General features: G+C 43.5%; 1 protein-coding gene across 2 annotated transcripts in view; it reads left to right on the forward strand.

The window, feature by feature from the left end:
* Nucleotides 1-24,600, forward strand: part of ATRN (attractin) — a 268,648-nt gene that overhangs the window by 47,439 nt on the left and 196,609 nt on the right. For both annotated transcript variants that reach the window (XR_013346039.1, XM_077816039.1), the window contains exons 2-3: nucleotides 13,319-13,402; nucleotides 20,913-21,026. Coding sequence is in view for 1 of the 2 variants with exons in the window: in XM_077816039.1 (XP_077672165.1) it covers nucleotides 13,319-13,402; nucleotides 20,913-21,026 (198 nt within the window). In the remaining variant the exon portion in view is untranslated. The remainder of the gene's footprint in view (nucleotides 1-13,318; nucleotides 13,403-20,912; nucleotides 21,027-24,600) is intronic.

Here is a 24,600-nt window from a genome sequence, read left to right on the forward strand (position 1 = left end):
AAGGTTTCAGAGTAGCAGCCGTGTTAGTCTGTATTCGCAAAAAGAAAAGGAGTACTTGTGGCACCTTAGAGACTAACCAATTTATTTGAGCATAAGCTTTCATGAGCTACAGATGAAGTGAGCTTATGCTCAAATAAATTGGTTAGTCTCTAAGGTGCCGCAAGTACTCCTTTTCTTTTTGATATTTTAAGTAACTGAGTTGATGTATTAGCCTGGTTCCAGTCTGCGTTTTTAGAGTAATGCTGTGAATATGAAATCATTTGTGTGTTTAAAAAAAAATCCTTTCAGTATTAATAAATCTGAGATTGCGAGGTGAAGTTGCTAAATCTGATTTTCTGTTGTGGTCAGTTTTTGCATTTCATTCTGTTGGTCTATTGAAACTTGATAGGTTGGTTTCATTCTCTGGTTCACTTGTATTAGGATTTTGCTTTTGTGTGGGTTGTTGGAACCTCACAGGAGGATCTAAATACAGAAAATGCTTTTAAATAATAAAACACTTGACGTTAGATTTGGTAAGCTTTTTTTCAGCAAAATCTATTGACCCTTTATACTGCTTCATCTTCCTTTTGATTTATAAAAAACTGAAACCCACAGTGTTCATGGCTTGATAACTCTCTTGTATGTGTCTAACTGTTAAGCATGAAATACTTAGGTACTTTTGAAAATGAAACTACAGGACTACAATTTTCAAAAGTGACTTAGCCCTGGTCTACACTAGGAGTTTAGGTCGAATTTAGCAGCGTTAAATCGATATAAGCCTGCACCCGTCCACACGATGAAGCCCTTTTTTTTGACTTAAAGGGCTCTTAAAATTGATTTCCTTAATCCACCTCTGACAAGTGGATTAGCACTTAAATCGGCCTTGCCGGGTCGAATTTGGGGTACTGTGGACGCAATTAGACGGTATTGGCCTCCGGGAGCTATCCCAGAGTGCTCTATTGTGACTGCTCTGCACAGCAATCTCAACTCAGATGCACTAGCCAGGTAGACAGGAAAAGGCCCGCGAACTTTTGAATTTCAGTTTCCTGTTTGCATGGTCACCTGCAGCTTGCCACGCTGGCCAGAGCTCATCAGCAGGGTGACCATGCAGAGCTCATCAGCAGAAGTGACCATGATGAGTCTCAGAATCGCAAAAGAGCTCCAGCATGGACCGAACGGGAGGTACAGGATCTGATCACTGTATGGGGAGAGGAATCCGTGCTATCAGAACTCCGTTCCAGTTTTCAAAATGCCAAAACATTTGTCAAAATCTCCCCGGGCATGAAGTACAGAGGTCATAACAGGGACCCGAAGCAGTGCCGCGTGAAACTGAAGGAGCTGAGGCAAGCCTACCAGAAAACCAGAGAGTCGAACGGCCGCTCCGGGTCAGAGCCCCAAACATGCCGCTTCTATGATGAGCTGCATGCCATTTTAGGGGGTTCAGCCACCACTACCCCAGCCGTGTTGTTTGACTCCTTCAATGGAGATAGAGGCAACACAGAGGCAGGTTTTGGGGACGAGGAAGATGATGATGATGATGATGATGAAGTTGTAGATAGCTCACAGCAAGCAAGCGGAGAAACCGGTTTTCCCGACGGCCAGGAACTGTTTCTCACCCTGGAGCTGGAGGCAGTCCCCCCCCGGACCCACCCAAGGTTGCCTCCTGGACCTGCCAGGCAGAGAAGGGACCTCTGGTGAGTGTACCTTTTAAAATACTATACATGGTTTAAAAGCAAGCATGTTTAATGGTTAATTTCCCTGGCATTTGTGGCTCTCCTGGATATACTCCCAAAGCCTTTGCAAAAGGTTTCTGGGGAGGGCAGCCTTATTCCGTCCACCATGGTAGGACACTTTACCACACCAGGCCAGTAGCACGTACTCGGGAATCATTGTAGAACAAAGCATTGCAGTGTATGTTTGCTGGCATTCAAACAATATTCATTCTTTATCTCTCTGTTATCCTCAGGAGAGTGATATCATTCATGATCACCTGGTTAAAATAGGGTGTTTTTCTTAAGGGGACATGCAGAGGTGCCCGTTCCTTCTCGGCTGTTTGCCTGTGGTTGAACAGAAATGTTCCGTGTTGTTAGCCGGGGGGCGGGGGTGAGGGGCTAGCCATGTGTTGGGGGGAGGCAAAATACGACCTTGGAACGAAAGCACATGTGCTGTGTATGTAATGTTAACAGCAAGGTTTACCGTGAAAGAGTGTAGCCATTGTTCTAGAAAATGTGTCTTTTTAAATACCACTGTCCCTTTTTTTCTCTCCACCAGCTGCATGTGTTCAATGGTCACAGGATCTTCTCCTTCCCAGAGGCTAGTGGAGATTAGAAGGCGAAAAAAACACACTCGTGATGAAATGTTCTCTGAGCTCATGGTGTCTTCCCACACTGACATAGCACAGACGACTGCGTGGAGGCAGACAGTGTCAGAGTGCAGGAAAGCACAATATGACTGGGAGGAGAGGTGGCGGGCTGAAGAGAGGGCTGAAGCTCAAATGTGGCGGCAGAGTGAGAGGAGCGCTGACGCTGACGCTGCTGGAGGATCAAACCAATATGCTCCAGCGTATGGTTGAACTGCAGGAAAGGCAGCAGGAGCACAGACCACTGCTACAGCCCCTGTGTAACCAACTGCCCTCCTCCCCAAGTTCCATAGCCTCCTCACCCAGATGCCCAAGAACGCGGTGGGGGGCCTCCGGCCACCCAGCCACTCCACCCCAGAGGATTGCCCAAGCACCAGAAGGCTGGCATTCAATAAGTTTTAAAGTTTTAAACTTTTAAAGTGCTGTGTGGCCTTGTCCTTCCCTCCTCCACAACCCCTCCTGGTTCTTCTCTCCTCCACCACCCCTCCTGGGCTACCTTGGTAGTTATCCCCCTATTTGTGTGATGAATGAATAAAGAATGCATGAATGTGAAGCAACAATGACTTTATTGCCTCTGCAAGCGGTGATCGAAGGGAGGAGGGGAGGGTGGTTAGCTTACAGGGAAGTAGAGTGAACCAAGGGGTGGTGGGTTTCATCATGGAGAAACAAACAGAACTTTCACACCGTAGCCTGTCCAGTCATGAAACTGGTTTTCAAAGCTTCTCTGACGCGCACTGCACCCTCCTGTGCTCTTCTAACCACCCTGGTGTCTGGCTGTGCGAAACCAGCAGCCAGGCGATTTGCCTCAACCTCCCACCCCGCCATAAACGTCTCCCCCCTACTCTCACAGATATTGTGGAGCGCATAGCAAGCAGTAATAACAGTGGGAATATTGGTTTCGCTGAGGTCTAAGCGAGTCAGTAAACTGCGCCAGCATGCTTTTAAACGTCCAAATGCACATTCTACCACTATTCTGCACTTGCTCAGCCTGTAGTTGAAGAGCTCCTGACTGCTGTCCGGGCTGCCTGTGTATGGCTTCATGAGCCATGGCATTAAGGGGTAGGCTGGGTCCCCAAGGATACATATAGGCATTTCAACGTCCCCAACGGTTATTTTCTGGTCTGGGAATAAATTCCCTTCTTGCAGCTTTTGAAACAGACCAGAGTTCCTGAAGATGCGAGCATCGTGTACCTTTCCCGGCCATGCCACGTTGATGTTGGTGAAACATCCCTTGTGATCCACCAGAGCTTGCAGCACTATTGAAAAGTACCCCTTGCGGTTTATGTACTCGGCAGCTTGGTGCTCCGGTGCCAAGATAGGGATATGGGTTCCGTCTATGGCCCCACCACAGTTAGGGAATCCCATTGCAGCAAAGCCATCCACTATGACCTGCACATTTCCCAGGGTCACTACCCTCGATATCAACAGATCTTTGATTGCGTTGACTACTTGCATCACAGCAGCCCCCACAATAGATTTGCCCACTCCAAATTGATTCCCGACTGACCGGTAGCTGTGTGGCGTTGCAAGCTTCCACAGAGCTATTGCCACTCGCTTCTCAACTTTGAGGGCTGCTCTCATCTTGGTATTCTTGCGCCTCAGGGCAGGGGACAGCAAGTTACTAAGTTCCATGAAAGTGCCCTTACGCATGTGAAAGTTTCACAGCCACTGGGAATCATCCCAGGCCTGTAACACTATGCGGTCCCACCAGTCTGTGCTTGTTTCCCGAGCCCAGAATTGGCGTTCCACCACATGAACCTGGCCCATTAGCACCATGATGCCCACATTGCCAGGGCCCCTGCTTTGAGAGAAGTCTGTGTCCATGTCCTCATCACTCATGTTGCCGCGCTGACGTTGCCTACTCGCCCGGTATTGCTTTGCCAGGTTCCGGTGCTGCGTATACTGCTGGATAATGTGCGTGGTGTTTAATGTGCTCCTAATTGCCAAAGTGATCTGAGCGGGCTCCATGCTTGCCGTGGTATGGCGCCTACACAGAAAAAAGGCCCGGAACAATTGTCTGCCGTTGCTCTGACGGAGGGAGGGGCTGCTGACGACATGGCTTAAAGGGTTGGCTAACTGGGAATTAAAATCAACAAAGGGGGTGGCTTTGCGAGAAACTGAATGACCCCCTCAAGTATAGAACTCAAAACCTCAAGGATAGAAGTCAAAACTGGGTTTGGCAGGCCGTTGATTTCACAGAGGGAAGGAGGGAGGGAGGAGAAAATGAATATAAAACAAATCTGGTCTATTTCTTGTTTTGAGCCACTTCGTCTATCTTTGTACATCTTGCTGGCAGCAGACTGTGCAGTACGACCGCTAGCCATCAACATCTCCTGGGTGCTCAGCAGAAGACGGTGCAGTATGACGACTAGCCATCATCTTCTGCTGACTGGAGATTAAAAGACAGTGCACTGCCGGTAGGACTGAATAGCCACGAGACGAAACTTAAAAGGGAAATGACTTGGCTGAGTCACTCCCATGTTTGCCCAGGCGCCCGATTAAAAGAGCACCCGGGACTAGGTTGATGACGGCTACCAGTCATACTGCACTGTCTGCTGCCAAAAGGCAATAAACTGCTGCTGTGTAGCAATGCAGTACCACGTCTGCCAGCACCCAGGAGACATAGGGTGACGGTTTGCTGAGCGGGCTCCGTGCTTGCCATGGTATGACGTCTGCACGGGTAACTCAAGAAAAAAGGCGCAAAACGATTGTCTGTCCTTGCTTTCACGGAGGGAGGGAGGGAACGGGGGCCTGACAATATGTACCCAGAACCGCCCGCGACAATGTTTTAGCCCCATCAGGCACTGGGATTTCTACCCAGAATTCAGATGGGCGGCGGAGACTGCGGGAACTGTGGGGATAGCCACCCACAGTGCAACACTCCGGAAGTCGACGGTTGCCTCGGTACTGTGGACACGCTCCCCTGACTACATGCACTTAGAGCACTTGTGTGGGGACACACACAATCAACTGTATAAAACTGCTTTCTACAAAACTGACTTCTATAAATTCGACCTAATTTCATAGTGTAGATACACCCTTAAGTACTTAAGAGCCTAAGTCCCATTGAAAGCCAATGATGCTTAGGCTTTTAAGTCACCTAAGTGCTTTGGAAAATGTTACCTCAATACCATAAATTATAGTTTTGCCATCTGTTAATCTTAAAAATGAACTAATTACTTTTGATTTTTTAAATCCAAAAAGTCAGAGGTGTATTTATAAAACAGATATTGTTTATAGCATTTTTCCACCCTGGAGGTCCTCCAAGTCCCTCTTAGAACTCTGAAGGTGTTAAGCCTCTCTATCCTCACTCCCTTCATTTGTTTGCCTGTTGTCCTTACATTACAGCAACTGCTTGTCCTGGTCAAGAAGAGTGGCTGGAGCCAGTTAAAACCTGAACAGTCCAGAAGAGCTACTTACAGAATGATAAGGAGTACTTGTGGCACCTTAGAGACTAACACATGTATTTGAGCATAAGCATAAGCGTTCGTGAGCTACAGCTCACTTCATCGGATGCATTCAGTGGAAAACACAAAAAGACGTCTGATTTGTGTCCATTTATTCTTTTATGTAGCGACTGTCCAGTTTGGCCAATGTACATGGCAGAGGGGCATTGCTGGCACATGATGGCATATATCACATTGGTAGACGTGCAGGTGAACGAGCCTCTGATAGTGCGGTTGATGTGATTAGGCCCTATGATGGTGTCCCCTGAATAGATATGTGGACACAGTTGGCAATGGGCTTTGTTGCAAGGATAAGTTTCTGGGTTAGTGGTTCTGTTGTGTGGTGTGTGGTTGCTGGGTGAGTGTTTGCTTCAGGTTGTGGGGCTGTCTGTAAGCAAGGCCTGGCCTGTCTCTCAAGATCTGTGAGAATGACGGGTCATCCTTCAGGATAGGTTGTAGATCCTTGATGATGCGTTGGAGAGGTTTTAGTTGGGGGCTGATGGTGATGGCTAGTGGCGTTCTGTTATTTTCTTTGTTGGGCCTGTCCTGTAGTAGGTGACTTCTGGGTACTCTTCTGGCTTTGTCAATCTGTTTCTTCACTTCAGGAGGTGGGTATTGTAGTTGTAAGAACACTTGATAGAGATCTTGTAGGTGTTTGTCTCTGTCTGAGGGGTTGGAGCAAATGCGGTTGTATGTAGAGCTTGGCTGTAGACAATGGATCGTGTGGTGTGGTCTGCATGAAAGCTGGAGGCATGTAGGTAGGCATAGCAGTCAGTAGGTTTCCGGTGTAGGGTGGTGTTTATGTGACTATCGCTTATTAGCACCATAGTGTCCAGGAAGTGGATCTCTTGTGTGGACTGGTCCAGGCTGAGGTTGATGGTGGGATGGAAATTTGTTGAAATCATGGTGGAATTCCTCAAGGAAGTGAACCTATCCTTGCAACAAAGCCCATTGCCAACTGTGTCCACATATCTATTCAGGGGACACCATCATAGGGCCTAATCACATCAGCCACACTATCAAGAGGCTCGTTCACCTGCACATCTACCAATGTGATATATGCCATCATGTGCCAGCAATGCCCCTCTGCCATGTACATTGGCCAAACTGGACAGTCTCTACGTAAAAGAATAAATGGACACAAATCAGACGTCAAGAATTATAACATTCAAAAACCAGTCGGAGAACACTTCTATCTCTTTGGTCACTCAATTACAGACCTATAAAAGTGGCAATTCTTCTCAAAAAACCTTCAAAAACAGACTCCAACGAGAGACTGCTGAATTGGAATTAATTTGCAAACTGAATACAATTAATTTAGGCTTGAATAAAGACTGGGGGTGGATGGGTCATTACACAAAGTAAACCTATGTCCCCATGTTTATTCCCCCCCCCCCCGAACCCCTGCCCCGCTGTTCCTCAGACATTCTTGTCAACTGCCGGAAATGACCCACCTTGATTATCACTACAAAAGGTTTTCTCCCACCGCCACACCCCCGCTCTCCTGCTGGTAATAGCTCACCTTAAGTGATCACTCTGGTTACAGTGTGTATGGTAACACCCATTGTTTCATGTTCTCTATGTATATAAATTTCCTCACTGTATTTTCCACTGAATGCATCCGATGAAATGAGCTGTAGCTCACGAAAGCTTATGCTCAAATAAATTTGTTAGTCTCTAAGGTGCCACAAGTCCTCCTTTTCTTTTTGCAGATACAGACTAACATGGCTGCTACTCTGAAACCTGTCATTACAGAATGATGTAATGCATTGCTGGTTTAGGATAGAACAGTCAGAATACACAGCATTCAAGTCATGGATTAATATATGCGTACAATTTTTAGTTCATTTCTAGAATGCCCATCAACATAGTATCTAGGTGATAACATTATAAATATACAAAATAGTGATGTCAATGAGTCAAACTGTTTGAGAATCAGTGACAGTATAGGACTCAAGTGATCTTTATTCCCAATAGTATGTTAATAAAAAGATCTCTCTTATAATGGTTCTGGTTGTCATATCATCTGGTGTTGGGGTGGCACTAGCTGCACTGCAAATTTTCCCAGACCTTAAGTACCTTGCTCCTAGATTGTATGTTTTGATCTTATTCACATAGGGAAAACCAAACCATGTTTAAGGACATGATGGGCCCCTACCAGGCTCAAGTACAGTGCTTTAATATGGTAGATTTTTGTGTAGTGTAGACAGAGGACCAATATTAGAAAAAATCTAGGATTTTTGTTTTTCATTAGTATTGGGAACCCAGTTTATTCGTTTATCAGCTCATTTTTGTTGAATTTAACAATAAGACTCCAGCCTTAGCTTGCTTTGGTGCCAAGTATTTCTCCTTATCTCCAGCTTGTGGGTTGTTCATACAATACCATGTGTTCTGTAATACCAGAGTGCAGAGAACGTAGCTTCAATTTCATTTGCTTTGGAAAGTGTTGAACTCTCTGCAATGATACTTATTATACGTGGGTTTATTTGAGTTTAATGAAATATGTTCCAAAGGTTAGTGAGGGATGTAAATCATTTACAGATTAGTATTTCAGATCTTGTTTTTACCAAGGAAACTTTGTTGATTAAAGTCTTGATTTTTTTTTTAACTTAAACAGTTCATTTTGTTTTTGGATTGTTCAAATATGTCTAAGTTCTCTTAACACTGGAGCGTGCAAGATTTCCAGGAATGTTTGAGACATTATCTTATATTGCCTTTGATCATTTTTCTGTGGTGAATGCCAGAGTAATTGTTTCCAGAGCAGAGCAGGTTGTTCATAATGATTCCTGGATAAAGGTTGCTAGTTGTTTGAGAGCATGGCAGATTGTTTTTTAGCTCGTGAGATTTATTCCTTTTCCAAAGTGTGCATACTATCAATTGCAGGCAAAGTGCCTTCAGAGTTGAAACATCAGCTTATTTAAAACATTAAGATTCCCAGGCTCCCCATTGACGCTCTTTTCAAAAGCTTAATGTTTAGAAAAGAGGGCCACATTTTTCAAATATTCGTGTCTAGAATTAGATACCTGAGTCCTTGATTAAATATATAAATGGATAGTCTGACTCTTCAGAAATGCTGAACAATTGAAAAAACAAACAACAATAGTCCAAGCCTCCTCACTGAAGTTCACGGAAGCTGCAGGAACTCAGCACACCTCTGAAAATTGGGCCACTGCTCTAGTTGTCCCAAAATGGATTCGGTGCTGAACTTCAGGCTTAAAAGTTTTGGGCCCGGATATATTAAGCTGGAAGTATAAGTATAAATGTATAAGTATAAAATGTAGAGCTGTGCAGAGAGTGGGAATTCAGTGAAGACATCAACATCTGTTTTAGTTCCAATTCGAAACAAACGGCCCAAATTTGAAATTTCTCAATGAAAGAAAACGTCAAAAGTTTCATTTTGGGTCAGTCAAAATAGTTAGTTTCAGTAAAATAGGAACATTTCACTTCCATTTGACTTTTATTTATAATATATAGCATACAAAATTTAAAAAAAAATTCCAAACAAGTCATTTAGAAAGGAAAAGTTAAACCATTTTTTTCTTAAACGTTGAAATGGGACATTTTGACATAGTTGGAACTTCTTTCCATTTTTGGTGAAATCAACACGATTTCATAAAGTATTTTTCATTTTGGTGGAGCTGCGTTCTCCAGAAATGGTTCTGTCTAACTTTTTTCCGACCAGCTCTGATAAAATATACTTCTCTGAGAACTTGTGAAGTTGCTTTAAAATACAAGCATATTCTCCAGTGGAGCGTCTTGTGGCTGCTCAGTTGCCAGAAAATGTTGCTGGAACATGCTGATTGCTACTTCACAATGGTTTTAATGCCAAAATTCTCTTGTAAAATTTTCCACTGGCTTTTGGTACTCTTCTTTTTATAATGCATCTGTGAGGAACCACTGGGACTACTTGGTCTCATTTTATGTGTATCAGTCAAACTGGACCAGATAGTTTTGGTGTTGATCTTGCTCTCTCCCCTAAATTCCGATGGATTCTCAAAAAGAAAAGGAGTACATCTGGCACTTTAGAGACTAACCAATTTATTTGAGCATAAGCTTTCGTGAGCTTGAAAGCTTATGCTCAAATAAATTGGTTAGTCTCTAAGGTGCCACAGGTACTCCTTTTCATTTTGCGAATACAGACTAACACGGATGCTACTCTGAAGTGATGGATTCTCAGACTTTCTCAGGATGGGTTGCACGTGTCCACTGCTGCTGTTTCCTTGGGGAAGGATGTTGCTCAGCACCAGTCAATAGTTAAACTGAGGAAAAAAGCAAGGAACCTGTAACTTGTAGTGGTTTTAAATCTCACAAGCCCTGGGGTTCCAGAAGCCTGGTGAGCTTGTAAATAGTGGAATGACCCAAATGTGGGGGAGGATGAATGAAGTCATGGTTTAGTACTCCGTCCTCTTCCAGATGGAGGGTGAGAGCCAGGATTTGGAGAAATTTTTCACATTTATCTCCTGGAAAGGACTCTTGCTTCCATGGTACTGAAATAGTGGGGACTTATAAGTGTGTAATTAAAAAATAGAGTTTTCAGTTGATATAATAACTGAAGCAGAGGTAGGATGTGAGATACAAAGCCACTACCCACAAGAAGTGCAGCTTCTTGGAGTAACTGCATTTTCTGCAGCGTGAGGATGGGTTTTTATTTGGGCTGTCGATTAATCACAGTTAACTCACGTGATTTACTCAAAATTAATCTCAATTTAAAAAAAATTAACCTGGATGAACTGCGGTTTTAATCGCACTATTAAAGAATAGTATACCAATTGAAATTTTTAAAATATTTGTGGATGGTTTTTCTACATTTTCAAATATATTGATTTAAATTACAGCACAGAATACGAAGTGTACAGAGCTCACTTTATATTATTTTTTATTAAATATTTGCACTGTAAAAATGATAAAAGAAAGTGTTTTTTCAGTTCACCTCATACAAGTACTGTAGTGCAATTTTTCTCATGAAAGTGCAATTTACAAATGTAGATTTTTTTTTTGGTTATATAACTGCACTCAAAACTAAAGCAATGTCAAACTTTGTTTGTTTACATTTACGGGAGATAATGCTGCCTGCTTCTTGTTTATAATATCACCTAACAGTAAGAACAGACGTTCACATGGCACTTCTGTAGCTGGCATTGCAAGGTATTTTATGTGCTAGATATGTTAAACATTCATATGCCTTCATGCTTTGGCCACCATTCCAGAGGACATCCTTGTATGCTGATGATGCTCATTTGGGGGGGAAAAAAAAAAAGCATTAATTAAATTTGTGACTGAACTCCTCGGCGGGGGAGAATTGTGTGTCTCCTGCTCTGTTTTACCTGCATTCTGCCATATACTTCATGTTATAGCAGTCTCAGATGATGACCCAGCACATGTTGTTTGTTTTAAGAACACTTTCACTGCAGATTTGACAAAATGCAAGAAAGGTACCAATGTGAGATTTCTAAAGATTGCTACGGTGCTTGACCCAAAAGTCTCAATTGCCTTCCAAAATCCGAGAGTGACGAAGTGTGGAGCATGCTTTCAGAAGTCTTAAAAGAACAACACTCCGAAGCAGAAACTTATAGAACCCAAACCACCAAAAAAGAAAATCAACCTTCTGCTGGTGGCATCTGACTCAGATGATGAAAATGAACATGCGTCCATCCACACTGCTTTGGATAGTTATTGAGCAGAACCCGACATCAGCATGGACACGTGTATTTTGGAGAGGTGGTCAAAGCATGAGGGGACATATGAATCTTTAGTGCATCTGGCATGTAAATATCTTGCAATGCCGGCTACAACTGTGCCAGGCAAACACCTGTTCTCGCTTTCAGGTGACATTGTAAACAAGAAGTGGGCAGCATTATCTCCTGCAAATGTAAACAAATTTGTTTGGCTGAGCGATTGGCTGAACAAGAAGTAGGACTGAGTGGACTTGTAGGCTCTAAAGTTTTACATTGTTTTATTTTTGAGTGCAGGGTTTTTTTGTACGTAATTCTACATTTGTAAGTTCAACTTTCGTGATAAAGAGATTGCATTATAGTACTTGTGTGGGGTGAATTGAAAAATGCTATTTCTTTTGGTTTTTACAGTGCAAATATTTGTAATCAAAAATAAATATAAAGTTAGTGATGTACACTTCGTATTCTGTGTTGTAATTGAAATTGATATATTTGAAAATGTAGAAAACACCCCAAAATATTTAAATAAATGGTATTCTATTGTTTAGCATCACAATTAATAGCGATTAATGTTTTTAATCACTTGACAGCCCTAGTTTTCATAACATGTTATGATAGAATTTGCTAATTATCCTTAATTTATGAGGTTATATTGGGTACCTGCTGTTACAAATAATTTTGTCTACCTATTAGTAAGATTGGATTTTATATAATTTAAAATGTACATTTGTGTTGCTTAAAGTGGAGTATTAGTATACGCATTGTAAGTGACACACAGGCCTGAGTCTTAACTGGCCAATTGGAATGCTCATTTGGAAGTAATTACTCCCAGGGAGAAAAGGAAACATCAGAGAAATACAGTTTAATTGAGGACCCTTAATCGCTCACTCCACACCGGTACAGTTGGTGCATCCTCTCTTGCTCTCCAATTCTTCCATACGTAGGGTTTTGTTTTTGTTTTTACACAAACACCTCAAATGCTAGATTTTATGGATCTGCTAATGAGTGCCTAAAATCATACATTCAATCTGTGTCCAGCAGTGCTGCATTTTAACAAAGACCGTGGAAAATAATTTTGAGTAGTCTAAGGGGAAACAAATTGTTGGAAGAGGCAGCATATTTAAGAAATAAACTTATACCAGGAACAGGGACCATTGCCTGTAATGTGGGTTATCAAAGTCTTCAAAGCAGAAACGAGTTATAACTGATCCAGGCACTGACAGAGAGGGATTATTCCATTTTCAAATGGAGAGGAGACTAAGGGGAGTTCAGCACATAGATTTCAGACGAGAGTCTGTAACATGAGTCGAATCTAGACTGGACCATAAGTTACCCTTGAGACTCTGCTTTTGAAAGTAATACTTTGTTGTATTTTGAACGTTTTACTTTTGTAGTAACTTTGCAGTTTGTTTTAAACAAATCTTTCATTTTCTATTTGTTTTCACTACAGTCCTTATAAGCAAGTACCTTGTTTCATCACTTTTCACTGCTCGATTAAGGGAAGCTCTGTTGCCATCCTCCCTACATTACTCTTTCTGTACCTGTCTTCAGTTATGAAAGAAATACCATTTGTCTGAGTTGCTGGTCTGAGAAGGAAGCCAGATGAGAACACCACTTTGAATTTCCTGGCAGAACTTGTGGGTACTCTGGCTAGTTACGAGAAGGGGTACAGACCAAGAGTACAATAGCAGAATCCCAATTGTCTGATCCATTTGTGTGTGTATTTTTTATAATGGCCATTCAATAAATGAAAATGTAAAGCTGGGTGCTTTAATCAGGGCATTTTTTTGAAACTAAGATGGTTGGAAAAACTTAAGTATTTAATCACACTGGAAACCTACATTTCTAATTTTTATTTACAGGCTAACTGGATCTTCTGGATATGTAACAGATGGGCCTGGAAATTATAAATACAAAACAAAATGCACATGGCTCATTGAAGGAAAGTAAGTAGCAAACATCTTCATTTTTAGAGGGTGTTATTTACAGTAATTTTAAGTGCAGTTCAATTTCTGAACACGTTTAGACCTTGGTTTCACTCACTTTTATGAATTATTGTGGGAAAGAACACTCTCACAATAATCAGAATTGCCCTTTCTTTCTAAATGATGAATTTCAATGGCTTGACTGCTTTATAAAATTGGATAGTTGAAAAGATCAAAATGAATAGAATTTTGTCCTTGTGGTAAAATGACTTAAATGTTATGGTTGTAAACTCTCCAGATTTCCGAATTTCAGATGGTAGGCTAGACTGCATTTGTAACTCCTCCCCCCTCCCCCCCCCATGCCAAAAGCAGAGAGCTCTAACTTTAAAAATATCCTGTGCATGGAAAAAAACAATCAATTTTCAAATAAATGCTGAGCTTCTGTTGCTTTCCAAATGTGTATTTACTCATTAGTTCCCAATGACTTCAAAGGAATGGTTGCCCTTCTTGGAAAGGTCTCTTACTGTCTGAAAAGGCAGTTGGGAATCGCCCACACCAACACCCTCCTGTTGCTGTTGTAACCCACACACCTCCTGGGTGTAGTGATTGTTTCCCTCTAGTGGCACTGAGACCCCTCAGAGATTAATAAGTCTGCTACAGCCTTAATTAAGAGCCCTGTGGCTTCTAGCTCATGCAGTAGAGGCTCATGCATTTAGCTCCAAAGGTTCCAGGTTTGAGCCTGCCCGCCAATGACCGGGGTCTGTTAGTGTTACACTGTGACATGGATCACTTTTTTTTTTTTTTTTTTTTGCTTTTACTGACTTTTGCAGTAATTTTAAGAGTGACACTTATAGCGTTTAGCTTCTGACCGTCATCTGATTAGTGGTGTAACCATCATAAATGTTTGTGTTTTTTGGATTTTTGTGTGTGTGTATGGGTGAGTGCTGGCACCAGAGCTGCAAAATCAGTCTAGTTTTTAAACATTTGAACTGTCAGCTGTCATGCATTAAACAGTGTAGCTTTAAGTGAGGTTGAAGCAGAACTGTGGAACTCTGGAAAGAGGCTAAATGGGCAGGTTTCTGAATAAAGACGAGGTTTTGTGATGGAATGAGTGACTTCATCTGTGCTGAAATTCATGGGAGTTGAGGTTACTCAGCATCTTGCGGGATCCAGTTCCCCAAGATCTTGAAACAGCAAAGAATACATTTTTAACAATGTTCTCTGCACATTTAGTTTCCGTTGGTTTTGTAAAAAGATTTGACTCCACCCTGTTTTGAATTTCAGACTATAGAAGATGTCTGTGTTTGTCTCTGTGGAATGTTCCTTAAAATTCTCCAAAGCTCAACAATTCTATTATAACAAGCTTTAATCTCATATCACTATGCTAAAGTTTTCTACTTATTAACTTATTTTTTCCAAGGAAAATGTTCTATTCACAATTCCCTGATAAACATCAAAATAGCTAATCTTAGTTCAGGTGCAGCGTTTCCTTGCATGTATCCGGCTGCTTTCCCAGGAAAACATATATTCTATGAGGAGTGAGCGAGGGATCTTCTTCCTCAGTCATACCACATGTTTGGTGTAGAGAGATGCACAAAATGAACCTGTTAGTTGAAGTACTGAGCTGCACATAAAGCTCTTCTAGCTTATCATTCTCATTTGACTTTAGTCTTGGCATCAGAGATCGTGTGAATGAGGGTTCAGGCTGGGCAGAAAGGAGACAGTAGAGAATTACGCTGCCAAAAACAAAGCACACGTCCTTACAGAAATAGTCTGTTCTATCTCTGGTTTGCCAAATGTAAAGGTATGCCATTCTGAAGTATAGTTCTACTCTGAAAAGTTTCTATAAAACTGTCGATTGTGTAGGTGTCTTCCCATTATGCCCTGAGTGAATCCTGTGCTGCTGTTAAGAGAGCTCTTGAGCCTAGTAGACAAAGGTGTGTATCAAGATGCAGTAGCAGGAAGCTGAAGCCAGACAAATTCAGACTGGAAGTAAGATGCAGAGAAATCATGTAAACTGCTGAACATTCCCTACCTTTTCATGCTTGGTAGGCTCACCATGCCTATAAAACAGGGACTGTTGGAACCTGCAAAGCACTTGTGGCAGACTCCAGCATCGATTCCAGCCTTCAAAAGGATTTGAGTACTTTTGTTCTCATCCAGTGCCAGGATCTCTTGTAGCCGCTGTCCAGGAGAAGTTCAAACAGCAATGACCTCCCAAACCAACACAAAGGGAGAAAGCTCTAGCTTTGTGGTGTATATTTGGGCAATAAAGTCTACCTCCTAGCCAGTCTCTAGATGTGAGAAACTAATTACCCAGAACTGGTAGCAAAATACAATCATTTGCCCTGGGACAAGCTGTCTCAATTTATGGTCACGCTTCCTCTAGAGCAGGGGTGGGCAATCTTTGTGGCCCGAGGGCCACATCGGGGTTGCGAAACGGTATGGAGGGCCTAGTAGAGAAGGCTGTGCCTCCGCAAACAGCCTGGCCCCCTTCCCCTATCCACCCCCTTCCGGGACCCCCGTCCCTAACTGCCCCCCCCCCCAGGACCCCACCCCCTATCGAACCCCCCCCTTCACCCTGTCTCCTGACTGCCCCATCCGACCACCCCTTGTCCCCTGACTGTCCTCCGGGACCTCCTGCCCCTTATCCAACCCCCCACTCTTCCCGCCCCCTTACCATGCCGCTCTGAGTGGCAGGACTGGCTTACTGGAAAGCCTGGGAGGTGGGTGGGCGCAAGCCGTGCTGCCTACGCAGCGGCATTGGTGCAGGGGAGGGAGGACAGCGGGGGAGGGGCTGGAGGCTAGCCTCCCCAGCCGGGAGCTCAGGGACCGAGTAGGGTGGTCCCGTGGGCCGTAGTTTGCCCACCTCTGCTCTAGAGTCTAGGAAAGAGTTCAAATCTGTAATGAATGAGGAGAAGCTGATATCTCACACTCCTCCGTGGGCTGCACTAGATTCATCTAATACAGTGTAACTCACCATGGTCACATCTGAGATGTGAAGATTATCCTGGTTCCAAGCATTTGGGATTCCCATGGAGATCCAAAGAACTGAGTAGGGCTGTCGATTAATTGCAGTTAATTCACGTGATTAACTCAAAAAAATTATTTGTGATTAATTGCAGTTTTAATTGCACTGTTAAATAATAGAATACCAGTTGAAATTTATTAAATATTATGCATGTTTTTCTACATTTTTATATGTATTGTATTCTGTGTTGTAATTGAAATCAAAGTGTATATTTTGCTTACAAATGTTTGAACTGTAAAAATGATAAAAAAAATAGTATTTTTCAATTCACCTCATACAAGTACTGTAGGGCAATCTCTTTATAGTGAAAGTGCAATTTACAAATGTAGATTTTTTTTGTTTGTTACGTGACTGCATTCAAAAACAAAACAATGTAAAACTTCAGAGTCCACTCAGTCCTACTTCTTGTTCAGCAAATCGCTAAGACAAACAAGTTTGTTTACATTTACAGGAGCTAATGCTGTCCTATTCTTATTTTCAATGTCACCAGAAAGTGAGAACAGGCATTTGCATGGCATTTTGTAGCCTGCATTGTAAGGTATTTACGTGCCAGATATGCAAAACATTTGTATGCCCCTTCATGCTTTGGCCACCATTCCAGAGGACATGCTTCCATGCTGATAATGCTCATTAAAAAAAAATAAGCATTAATTAAATTTCTGACTGAACTCCTTGGGGCAGAATTGTATGTCCTCTGCTCTGTTTTACCCACATTCTGCCATATATTTCATGTTATAGCAGTCTTGGATGATAACCCAGCATATGTTGTTCTTTTTAAGAACACTGTCCCTGCAGATCTGACAAAACACAAAGAAGGTACCAGTGTGAGATTTTTAGAGCTACCTACAGCACTTGATCCAAGATTTAAGAATTTGAAGTGCCTTCCAAAATCTGAGAGGGACGGGTGGGGCTTGCTTTCAGAAGTCTTAAAAGAGCATGTAGAAGGGTTTGGCCGGAGCTCGTCCCTCTCCAGGGCAGTAGGGAACCACCCCGTCTTGCTACATCTGTCTGGTTACGTCCGAGGAACTAGTCTGGCTGCGGGGTCTCACGCAGCGGTAGAGGCAAAACAACAGTTACTCACGCCCGGTTGACGGGCAGTAGCGAGTCCCACGCTCCGGTCCTTGGACAGGGACGGTGCAAACCGTTAAGCAATAAGCCCAGGCCCTATGTTAGGGTGGGCGGCAAAGAGTCCATGGCTCAGACCCTCAGGCAGGGGCTGAGCAAACAAATAAGCACCAAGCCCAGGCCCTGGCTCAGGGCGGGCAGTACAGCGTTTGGGACTCAGGCCCTGAGAAAGGCGCTGAGCAAACAGGTAAGTTCAGGAGACCCCGGCCCTGGCTCCGAAGGGCCTGGGAGAGGGGGAGACTGTCACCTGCATGTTGGGTGGCAGGGGGGATGCAGGCCCACCCACTCCGCTGCGTCCCATCTTGGGGCCCTAGCAGCAGCAGACGGCCTGCTGCTGTGTCAATGGGGATCCTGGCTGCAACACACTGACATAGGCTCTAGGTGTGCTGCAGCCAGACTATGGTCGGCTACCCCCGGGCTACTTCCTACCTCCCCGTCTAGAGGTACCTGCACCTGGATGGTGTCCTTCAATGAATCAAGTACCATGGGCTCCTCAGGTACCCAGCGAGTGGTAGGCTCGGCAGCTTCTCTGGGTAACTTGCCAAAGGCAGGCTTAACAGTTTCTCCGGGGTCTGGTCAGGCCTCGGCTCGGTCGCCAATTGCAGGAGTCTCCCAGCCGGGAACTAGGCCACAGGCGTCTGGCTTCTCCAGCGGCTGGGTCTCTGGTGAGCACTGGGGTTGGGCTTTTGTACTTCCTGTCCTGTGCCTTGACCTCTGGGGGGCTGGCGCAGGCTCCACTGGCTCTGCCCACTTTGGCGTCCGGAGGGGCTCGTTCCTCTCTGGGGCTGCAGGGAACCACACTGCCTCGCTACAGAGCAACACTCTGATGCAGAAACTACAGAACCCGAACCACCAAAAACGAAAATCAAGCTTGTGCTGGTGGCATCTGACTCAGATAATGAAAATGAACATGCGTTGGTCTGCACTGCTTTGGATTATTGTTGAGCATAACCTGTCATCAGCCTGGACACGTCTTCTAGAATGGTGGTTGAAGCATGAAGGGACACGTGAATCTTTAGCGCATCTGGCACCTAAATATCTTGCGACATTGGCTATAACAGTGCCACGAGAACGGGCAGCATTATCTCCTGCAAATGTAAACCAACTTGTTTGTCTGAATGATTGGCTGAACAAGAAGTAGTACTGAGTGGACTTGCAGGCTCTAAAATTTTACATTGTTTTATTTTTGAATGCAGGTTTTTTTGCACATAATTCTACATTTGTAAGAAATAGACTCTTTTTACAGCTTGGAGCAGTAGGGAACGTGCCCTTTATGTTCAGAGAGAGGTTTTTTTTTATTCCCATTATTTTCTCCTCCCAAAGAAGAAAAGGGTAGGCATCCCTTTTCTGGACCTTTGATGTCTCCGCAAGTTCATCCATCATTGAAAATTCAGGATGATGACTCTTGCTTTCATAATTCCCTTGTTAGGTCCTTAAGACTGATTCAGGGCTCTCAACTTCCAAGACACTTACTTGCACATTCATTCATCTGGTCCACGGGAAATACTTCCGATTTGTAATATGAACATTTCACTGCCAGTACAAAGTCTTGCCCTTTGGTCTTCCACAGCACTGAGGGTATTCACCAAGTACTTGACAGTTGTGGCAGCTCATCTGAAGAGATAAGGGACCCATGTTTATTCAGACTCAACTACCATTTCAATTCATGTAACTTTAAAATACTTCATCACCCTCCTATCCAGGGCCACATTGTGTTTTCTCATCATACAGTAGACCAAGGGTTCTCTAACTGCATTGCACCGCAACCCCCTTCCGACAACAAAAAATTACTACACGACCCCAGGAAGGGGGACCGAAGCCAGAGCCCGCCTGAGTCCCACTGCTCCGGAGGGTAGCACAAAGCCAAAACCTGAGCCCCACCACCCCGGGTGAGGAAGAGGTCAAAGCCCAAAGGCTTTAGCCTGAGCCTTGCCACACAGGGTTGAATCCCTTGGGCTTTGGTCCTGCATGGTGGGGCTTGGGCTTTGAGAACCACTGCAGTAGATAAATTCCTGAAAAGTCACATACATGGTTATTTCCCCCCAATTTAGGAGCCCCCTTCCTCTTTCTGTCTCAATAGAGGATTAGCAAGGTAGATGGGTCCCACCTTCGAGTCTTCAGCAACTTGTTCGCTATACCACCTTCCAGTGAAGACTGCTTTTTTAGTGCTTTTTTTTACAGCTCAAAGGATAGGTGGCACATGGCAGATCCTCCTTGTATAGTGTTTCATAAGGATAGCGTCACAATCAGACCTCGTCTCAAGTTCCTTCCAAAAATTGTTTGAGTTCCATATGAACCAGTCTGTTCATCTCCCGGTTTTCTTCCCCAAGCCTCGCTCCCAGGGAAAGCAAAGTTTCACACACTTGTAGTAAGGGCACTGGCTTTTTATATTGGCAGGCCAAAACCATTCAGGAACACACTTAGGTTGTTTGGCCTTTGCAGAAATGGTTAAGGGTCAGTCACTATTCTCTCAGATTATCTAAGTGGGACTCCAACTGTATGAGAACTTTTTATGGGTTAGTCACTTGGTCACATTACAGCTCAGGCAGCCTCTGCTGCCTGTTTGAAAAACATCCCTAGTTCTGAAATCTATAGGGCAGCTACATGGAGCTGAGTACACACCTTTGCAAGACGCTACTCTTTCGTCCTCTCTAGTCATTGTTTAAGTATCTTATGCTGTATACGTTGTTATACCATATTTATCCAATTCCATGCAAACAAACAAATGCTTGTTAGTCACCAAAAGTGGAATCTATTTTTCTTCAAGTCATTGTCTAATAATTGAATACTTACCTTACAGAAATTGAGATGTGTGGATATCAAGGATCTCATGGCCCAGCCTCCTTTCCTGCTTTTCATAGAATCCTAGAATATCAGGGTTGGAAGGGACCTCAGGAGGTCATCTAGTCCAACCCCCTGCTCAAAGCAGGACCAATCCCCAATTTTTGCCCCAGATCCCTAAATGACCCCCTCAAGGATTGAACTCACAACCCTGGGTTTAGCAGGCCAATGCTCAAACCACTGAGCTATACCCCTCCCACCTACAGAATTTTGTATTGGCATAGGAACAGAGGGATGGCTGGGTCCAGCCTGCCCTTAATGCCTTTGGGGGGCTGGGGTGGGGCGGTGAGAAAGTTCTGGGCACAGGTGTGGCCCCAGTGGACACTGCTAGCCAAATCTCGTGCATGGGCTACATAGAGTAGAATCTAAATGGACAACATATCTTGAGAAATCACAGTTACTGTAAGGTGAATAGCTGATTTTTTTTTTTTTTGAGTCACTTTGAGAGTGAAACTGCACATCAAGGCAGTTGTTTGGAGATGCTGCCATTGTGGGTTTTTTGTATGGTTAATTTAGGGTTTATTTTTTGTTTAGGCCAAATACAATCCTGAGGCTTCGATTCAATCACTTTGCTACAGAATGCAGTTGGGACCATTTGTATGTGTATGACGGAGACTCAGTTTATGCTCCATTAGTGGCAGCTTTTAGGTAAGTCCTACCCACACAGTATGAAGCTAATTGTATATTATGCTATTATTTTACTTGACTCCTAAATGAAGATTTGGCTTTCCAAGGAAAAAAAATATGATCTAAGTATCATAAATATATAGCTCTGTGTGTGTACTGGTGATAAGTGTACTGTTACTCAAACCATAGCCAACCAATAGTAAAAACTGTTAGTATTTCTCTGAGGGATGGATCAGGGGATTTCACGGTAGTGCACTTGAATCCTTATTTTGTGTGAACTACATAAATCCTGTTGTTTTTCTTTTTTAATACCAAAAATGTTTAATTTGAAGTTACTCATTACGCAAGTCTTATATAAACTACAAAATCTGCCCTTAAAGCATCAGGCTTACACATGGTAGTGAACGTATTATGTTATAGTAGGTTTGGGTCTTGCTTGTGTGCCTGGAACCAAGCAGAACTACAGCCATACATTGGTCACAAACGGCTCAGCAGCACCCTCAATTATATAGTTTTTTGGTTTTTTTTTTAAAAAGCCAAAAGTTAAAGCTAGTTTCTTCCAGTAATTTTGGAAGAGAGATTCTTGTTTACTTCTCATGAAGTCATTTGGATGCCACATTGATGGCCCTTTTAAAAAACGAATACAGGTAGAGTGATAAGCTCCTGGGGACAAGGGAGATTTGGCAGTATTGGTAGTAACATAAGGCATTATGGCTACTGGTGCCAAGAGCTTAATAATTTAAATGCAGAAGAAAGATCTAAATACAATATAGTTTAGTAGCAACAGACCACCTTATGTTCTTGTCTTCTTCAGCTGAGGTAAATAGATCCCAGAAGATACGTATGAATTGTTAATACCCACATTGGACTCGAATCCTTTCCTACGGGCCAGCTGTGCTCCCGTTTCCAGAATTACCATTGTACTTAATTTACACTTCAGTTTTTGTATAATTTTCCAAAAATACATTACATTTGCTCTAAACATGACACCCTTTCTACACAGTATGTAGAAAAGGGAACAAGAATGAGGTAGAGACAATGGACAGGGAAAGGAAGGACAAAAAAGGTTGTAACTTACTAAAAAACAAATTAGTGGGTTTTTTTACTTTCAATGAAAATGTAAAGATTCCTGTAAACCAGGGGTGGGCAAACTACGGCCCGCGGAGAGCGGGGTCTGGGGTTGTCGCCCTCCAGCGCTCCAGCCGTGGAGCAGAGTAGGGGGCCGCTCCACGCTGCTTCCGGAAGCAGTGGCATGGCCCCACTCTGGCTCCTATGTGTAGGGGCAGACAAGGGGCTCCGCTCTGCATGCTGCTGCTGCCGCACCAAGCACCGCCCCCGCAGCTCCCATTGGCTGGGAACTGCAGCCGATGGAAGCTGCAGGGGCGGTGCCTGCTGATGGGTGCTCCTGCATAGGAGCCGAAGTGGGGACATGGCCTCTGCTTCCGGGAGCCGCTTGAGGTAAGTGCCGCCTGGAGCCTGCACCCCATAGCCTCTCTCCATGCCCCAACCCCCTGCCCCAGCCCTGATCCTCCTCTCACCCTCCGAACCCCTTGGTCCCAACCCGGAGCACCCTCCTCCACCCCAAACTCCTCATTCCCAGCTGGAGCCAGCACCCTATTCCCCAGCCCGGAGCCCCCTCGTGCACCCTGAACTCCTCATTTCTGGCCCCACCCTGAGCCCTCACCCCCAACCAGAGCCCTCACCCATCCCGCACCCCAACCCCAATTTTGTGAGCATTCATGGCCTGCCATACAATTTCTATTCCTGGGTGTGGCCCTCGGGCCGAAAAGTTTGCCCACCCCTGCTGTAAACACTCTACGTGTATTTAGGGCTCAAAAAGAGGAGGCACAATTAGGATATCATATTATTCTCGTTCCTATTTTATACATGGGAAAATGTTTGGCATTAAAAAGAAAAGTATGTGACTTGGCTTTGGGTCATCAATTTGGGTGATATTTGCGCTGGGAAAAAAAATTTCATTTTCCTGACTCCAATCATCAGCTCTTAACAAGCTGATTCTTAGTACATTGCTGAGCAGGTGGAATAAGCATGGTATGTGCCTCCAGTTTTTATATATTTCCCCCAAATTAGTTGGTTTTTAAAATGAGGTTATAGGTAGTTCATAGCATTAAAATTTGTGATTCATAGTTTAAAATCATGTTGCAAATCACCAGGAAGTCTGTGCCTGAAAATTTGAGCATAATGCAGTGGTGCTTTTGAGGTAGAAAAATTATATTCAATTGTTTAATTGCTGCTTTAGTTGGCATTTGAATTACACTCTTCATTAGTACAGAGCTGATTTGCTCTCTAAACTGATTTGAAGAAATAGCAGATGCCTCTAATCTTGATGAAGGGTGAAAAAAGGCATCTGTTCAAAAATCCTCCTCCTAGTACCATAACACAAGAGAACTGTTCAGAATTTTTAAGGAACTATGGCCATAATGTCTCACTTTCCTTGGGTTGAATTTTAATATTTACTGTTATCACTTTCTTTAGCTTTTCACCTCTTTTCCTCATTGACTATGCTGACAGAGCACTTGTAGGAATTAAAGGGTGCAGTGTGTATGCTTTTAAACCTTCAAAATTTGTTATTAACTTATTATGCACAAAATGTGAGAGGGGTATTATTTGTATTACAATAGCATCCAGAGACCCAGTCAAAAGGGGGAATACAGACACATGGGAGGAGACAGACTTTCTCCTCAAAGAGCCTAGACAAAATGCAAAAAGTCGGTGTAACAAACAAATGTAGGGAGGATGAGGGAATAGGGATAAGAAAACGTGTCTAATGCAGGTTTGAAGTTATTCCATTTGCTTGACTTGAAACTTGAAAATTTGTGGCACTGCTCGTCTATGTAACCATATTTTTCACTGTTTCCTCATCCTGCCTCAGTTTCTTTGTTACAGCCACTTGATGTATGAGATCTTTAATAAACTCATAAATTTAGGACAGGGAATGTCTCTCACCGTGTTCTTAGATAATGCTTACCTCAGTGGGGCCTTGATCTGGATCCTACTATAACACGAGACGTAGAAGTAGTAATAATCTGTGTTGCACATTTCCTTTTCTGTTCTGCTCCCTATTTGCTAAGTTAAGATTGGTTATGTGGGGTGATATACATTAATTAGAAACCTGTATATTAGAACATGCTGGTATAGATTTACTGTGGTGTATTTTCAATTGCTCATAGCTATTTGTTAACACATAGAATAGAATCCTAGAATATCAGGGTTGGAATGGACCTCAGGAGGTCATCTAGTTCAACCCCCTGCTCAAAGCAGGGCCAATCCACAATTTTTGCCCCAGATCCCTAAATGGCCCCCTCAAGGATTGAACTCACAACCCTGGGTTTAGCAGGCCAATGCTCAAACCACTGAGCTATCCCTCCCCCCCATGCGAGTGCAGCCGCTCAGTGGTGTATTGAAATAACACAATTCTAGGTTGATTGAGATGAGATATCAGAAGCTTGCCTCTGATTTCTTGAGCATATGCTGAGCCTTTTCTTCCTGTTCTTTCTACCCGAAGGTGCCATGGCCTAAAAGAATGAGCTTGGGGTTTATTACATGTGCCTTACAGCACTCGATAATGAAGACA

This window comes from Eretmochelys imbricata, chromosome 4 (assembly GCF_965152235.1).
Source record: "Eretmochelys imbricata isolate rEreImb1 chromosome 4, rEreImb1.hap1, whole genome shotgun sequence".
Taxonomy (NCBI): domain Eukaryota; kingdom Metazoa; phylum Chordata; order Testudines; family Cheloniidae; genus Eretmochelys; species Eretmochelys imbricata.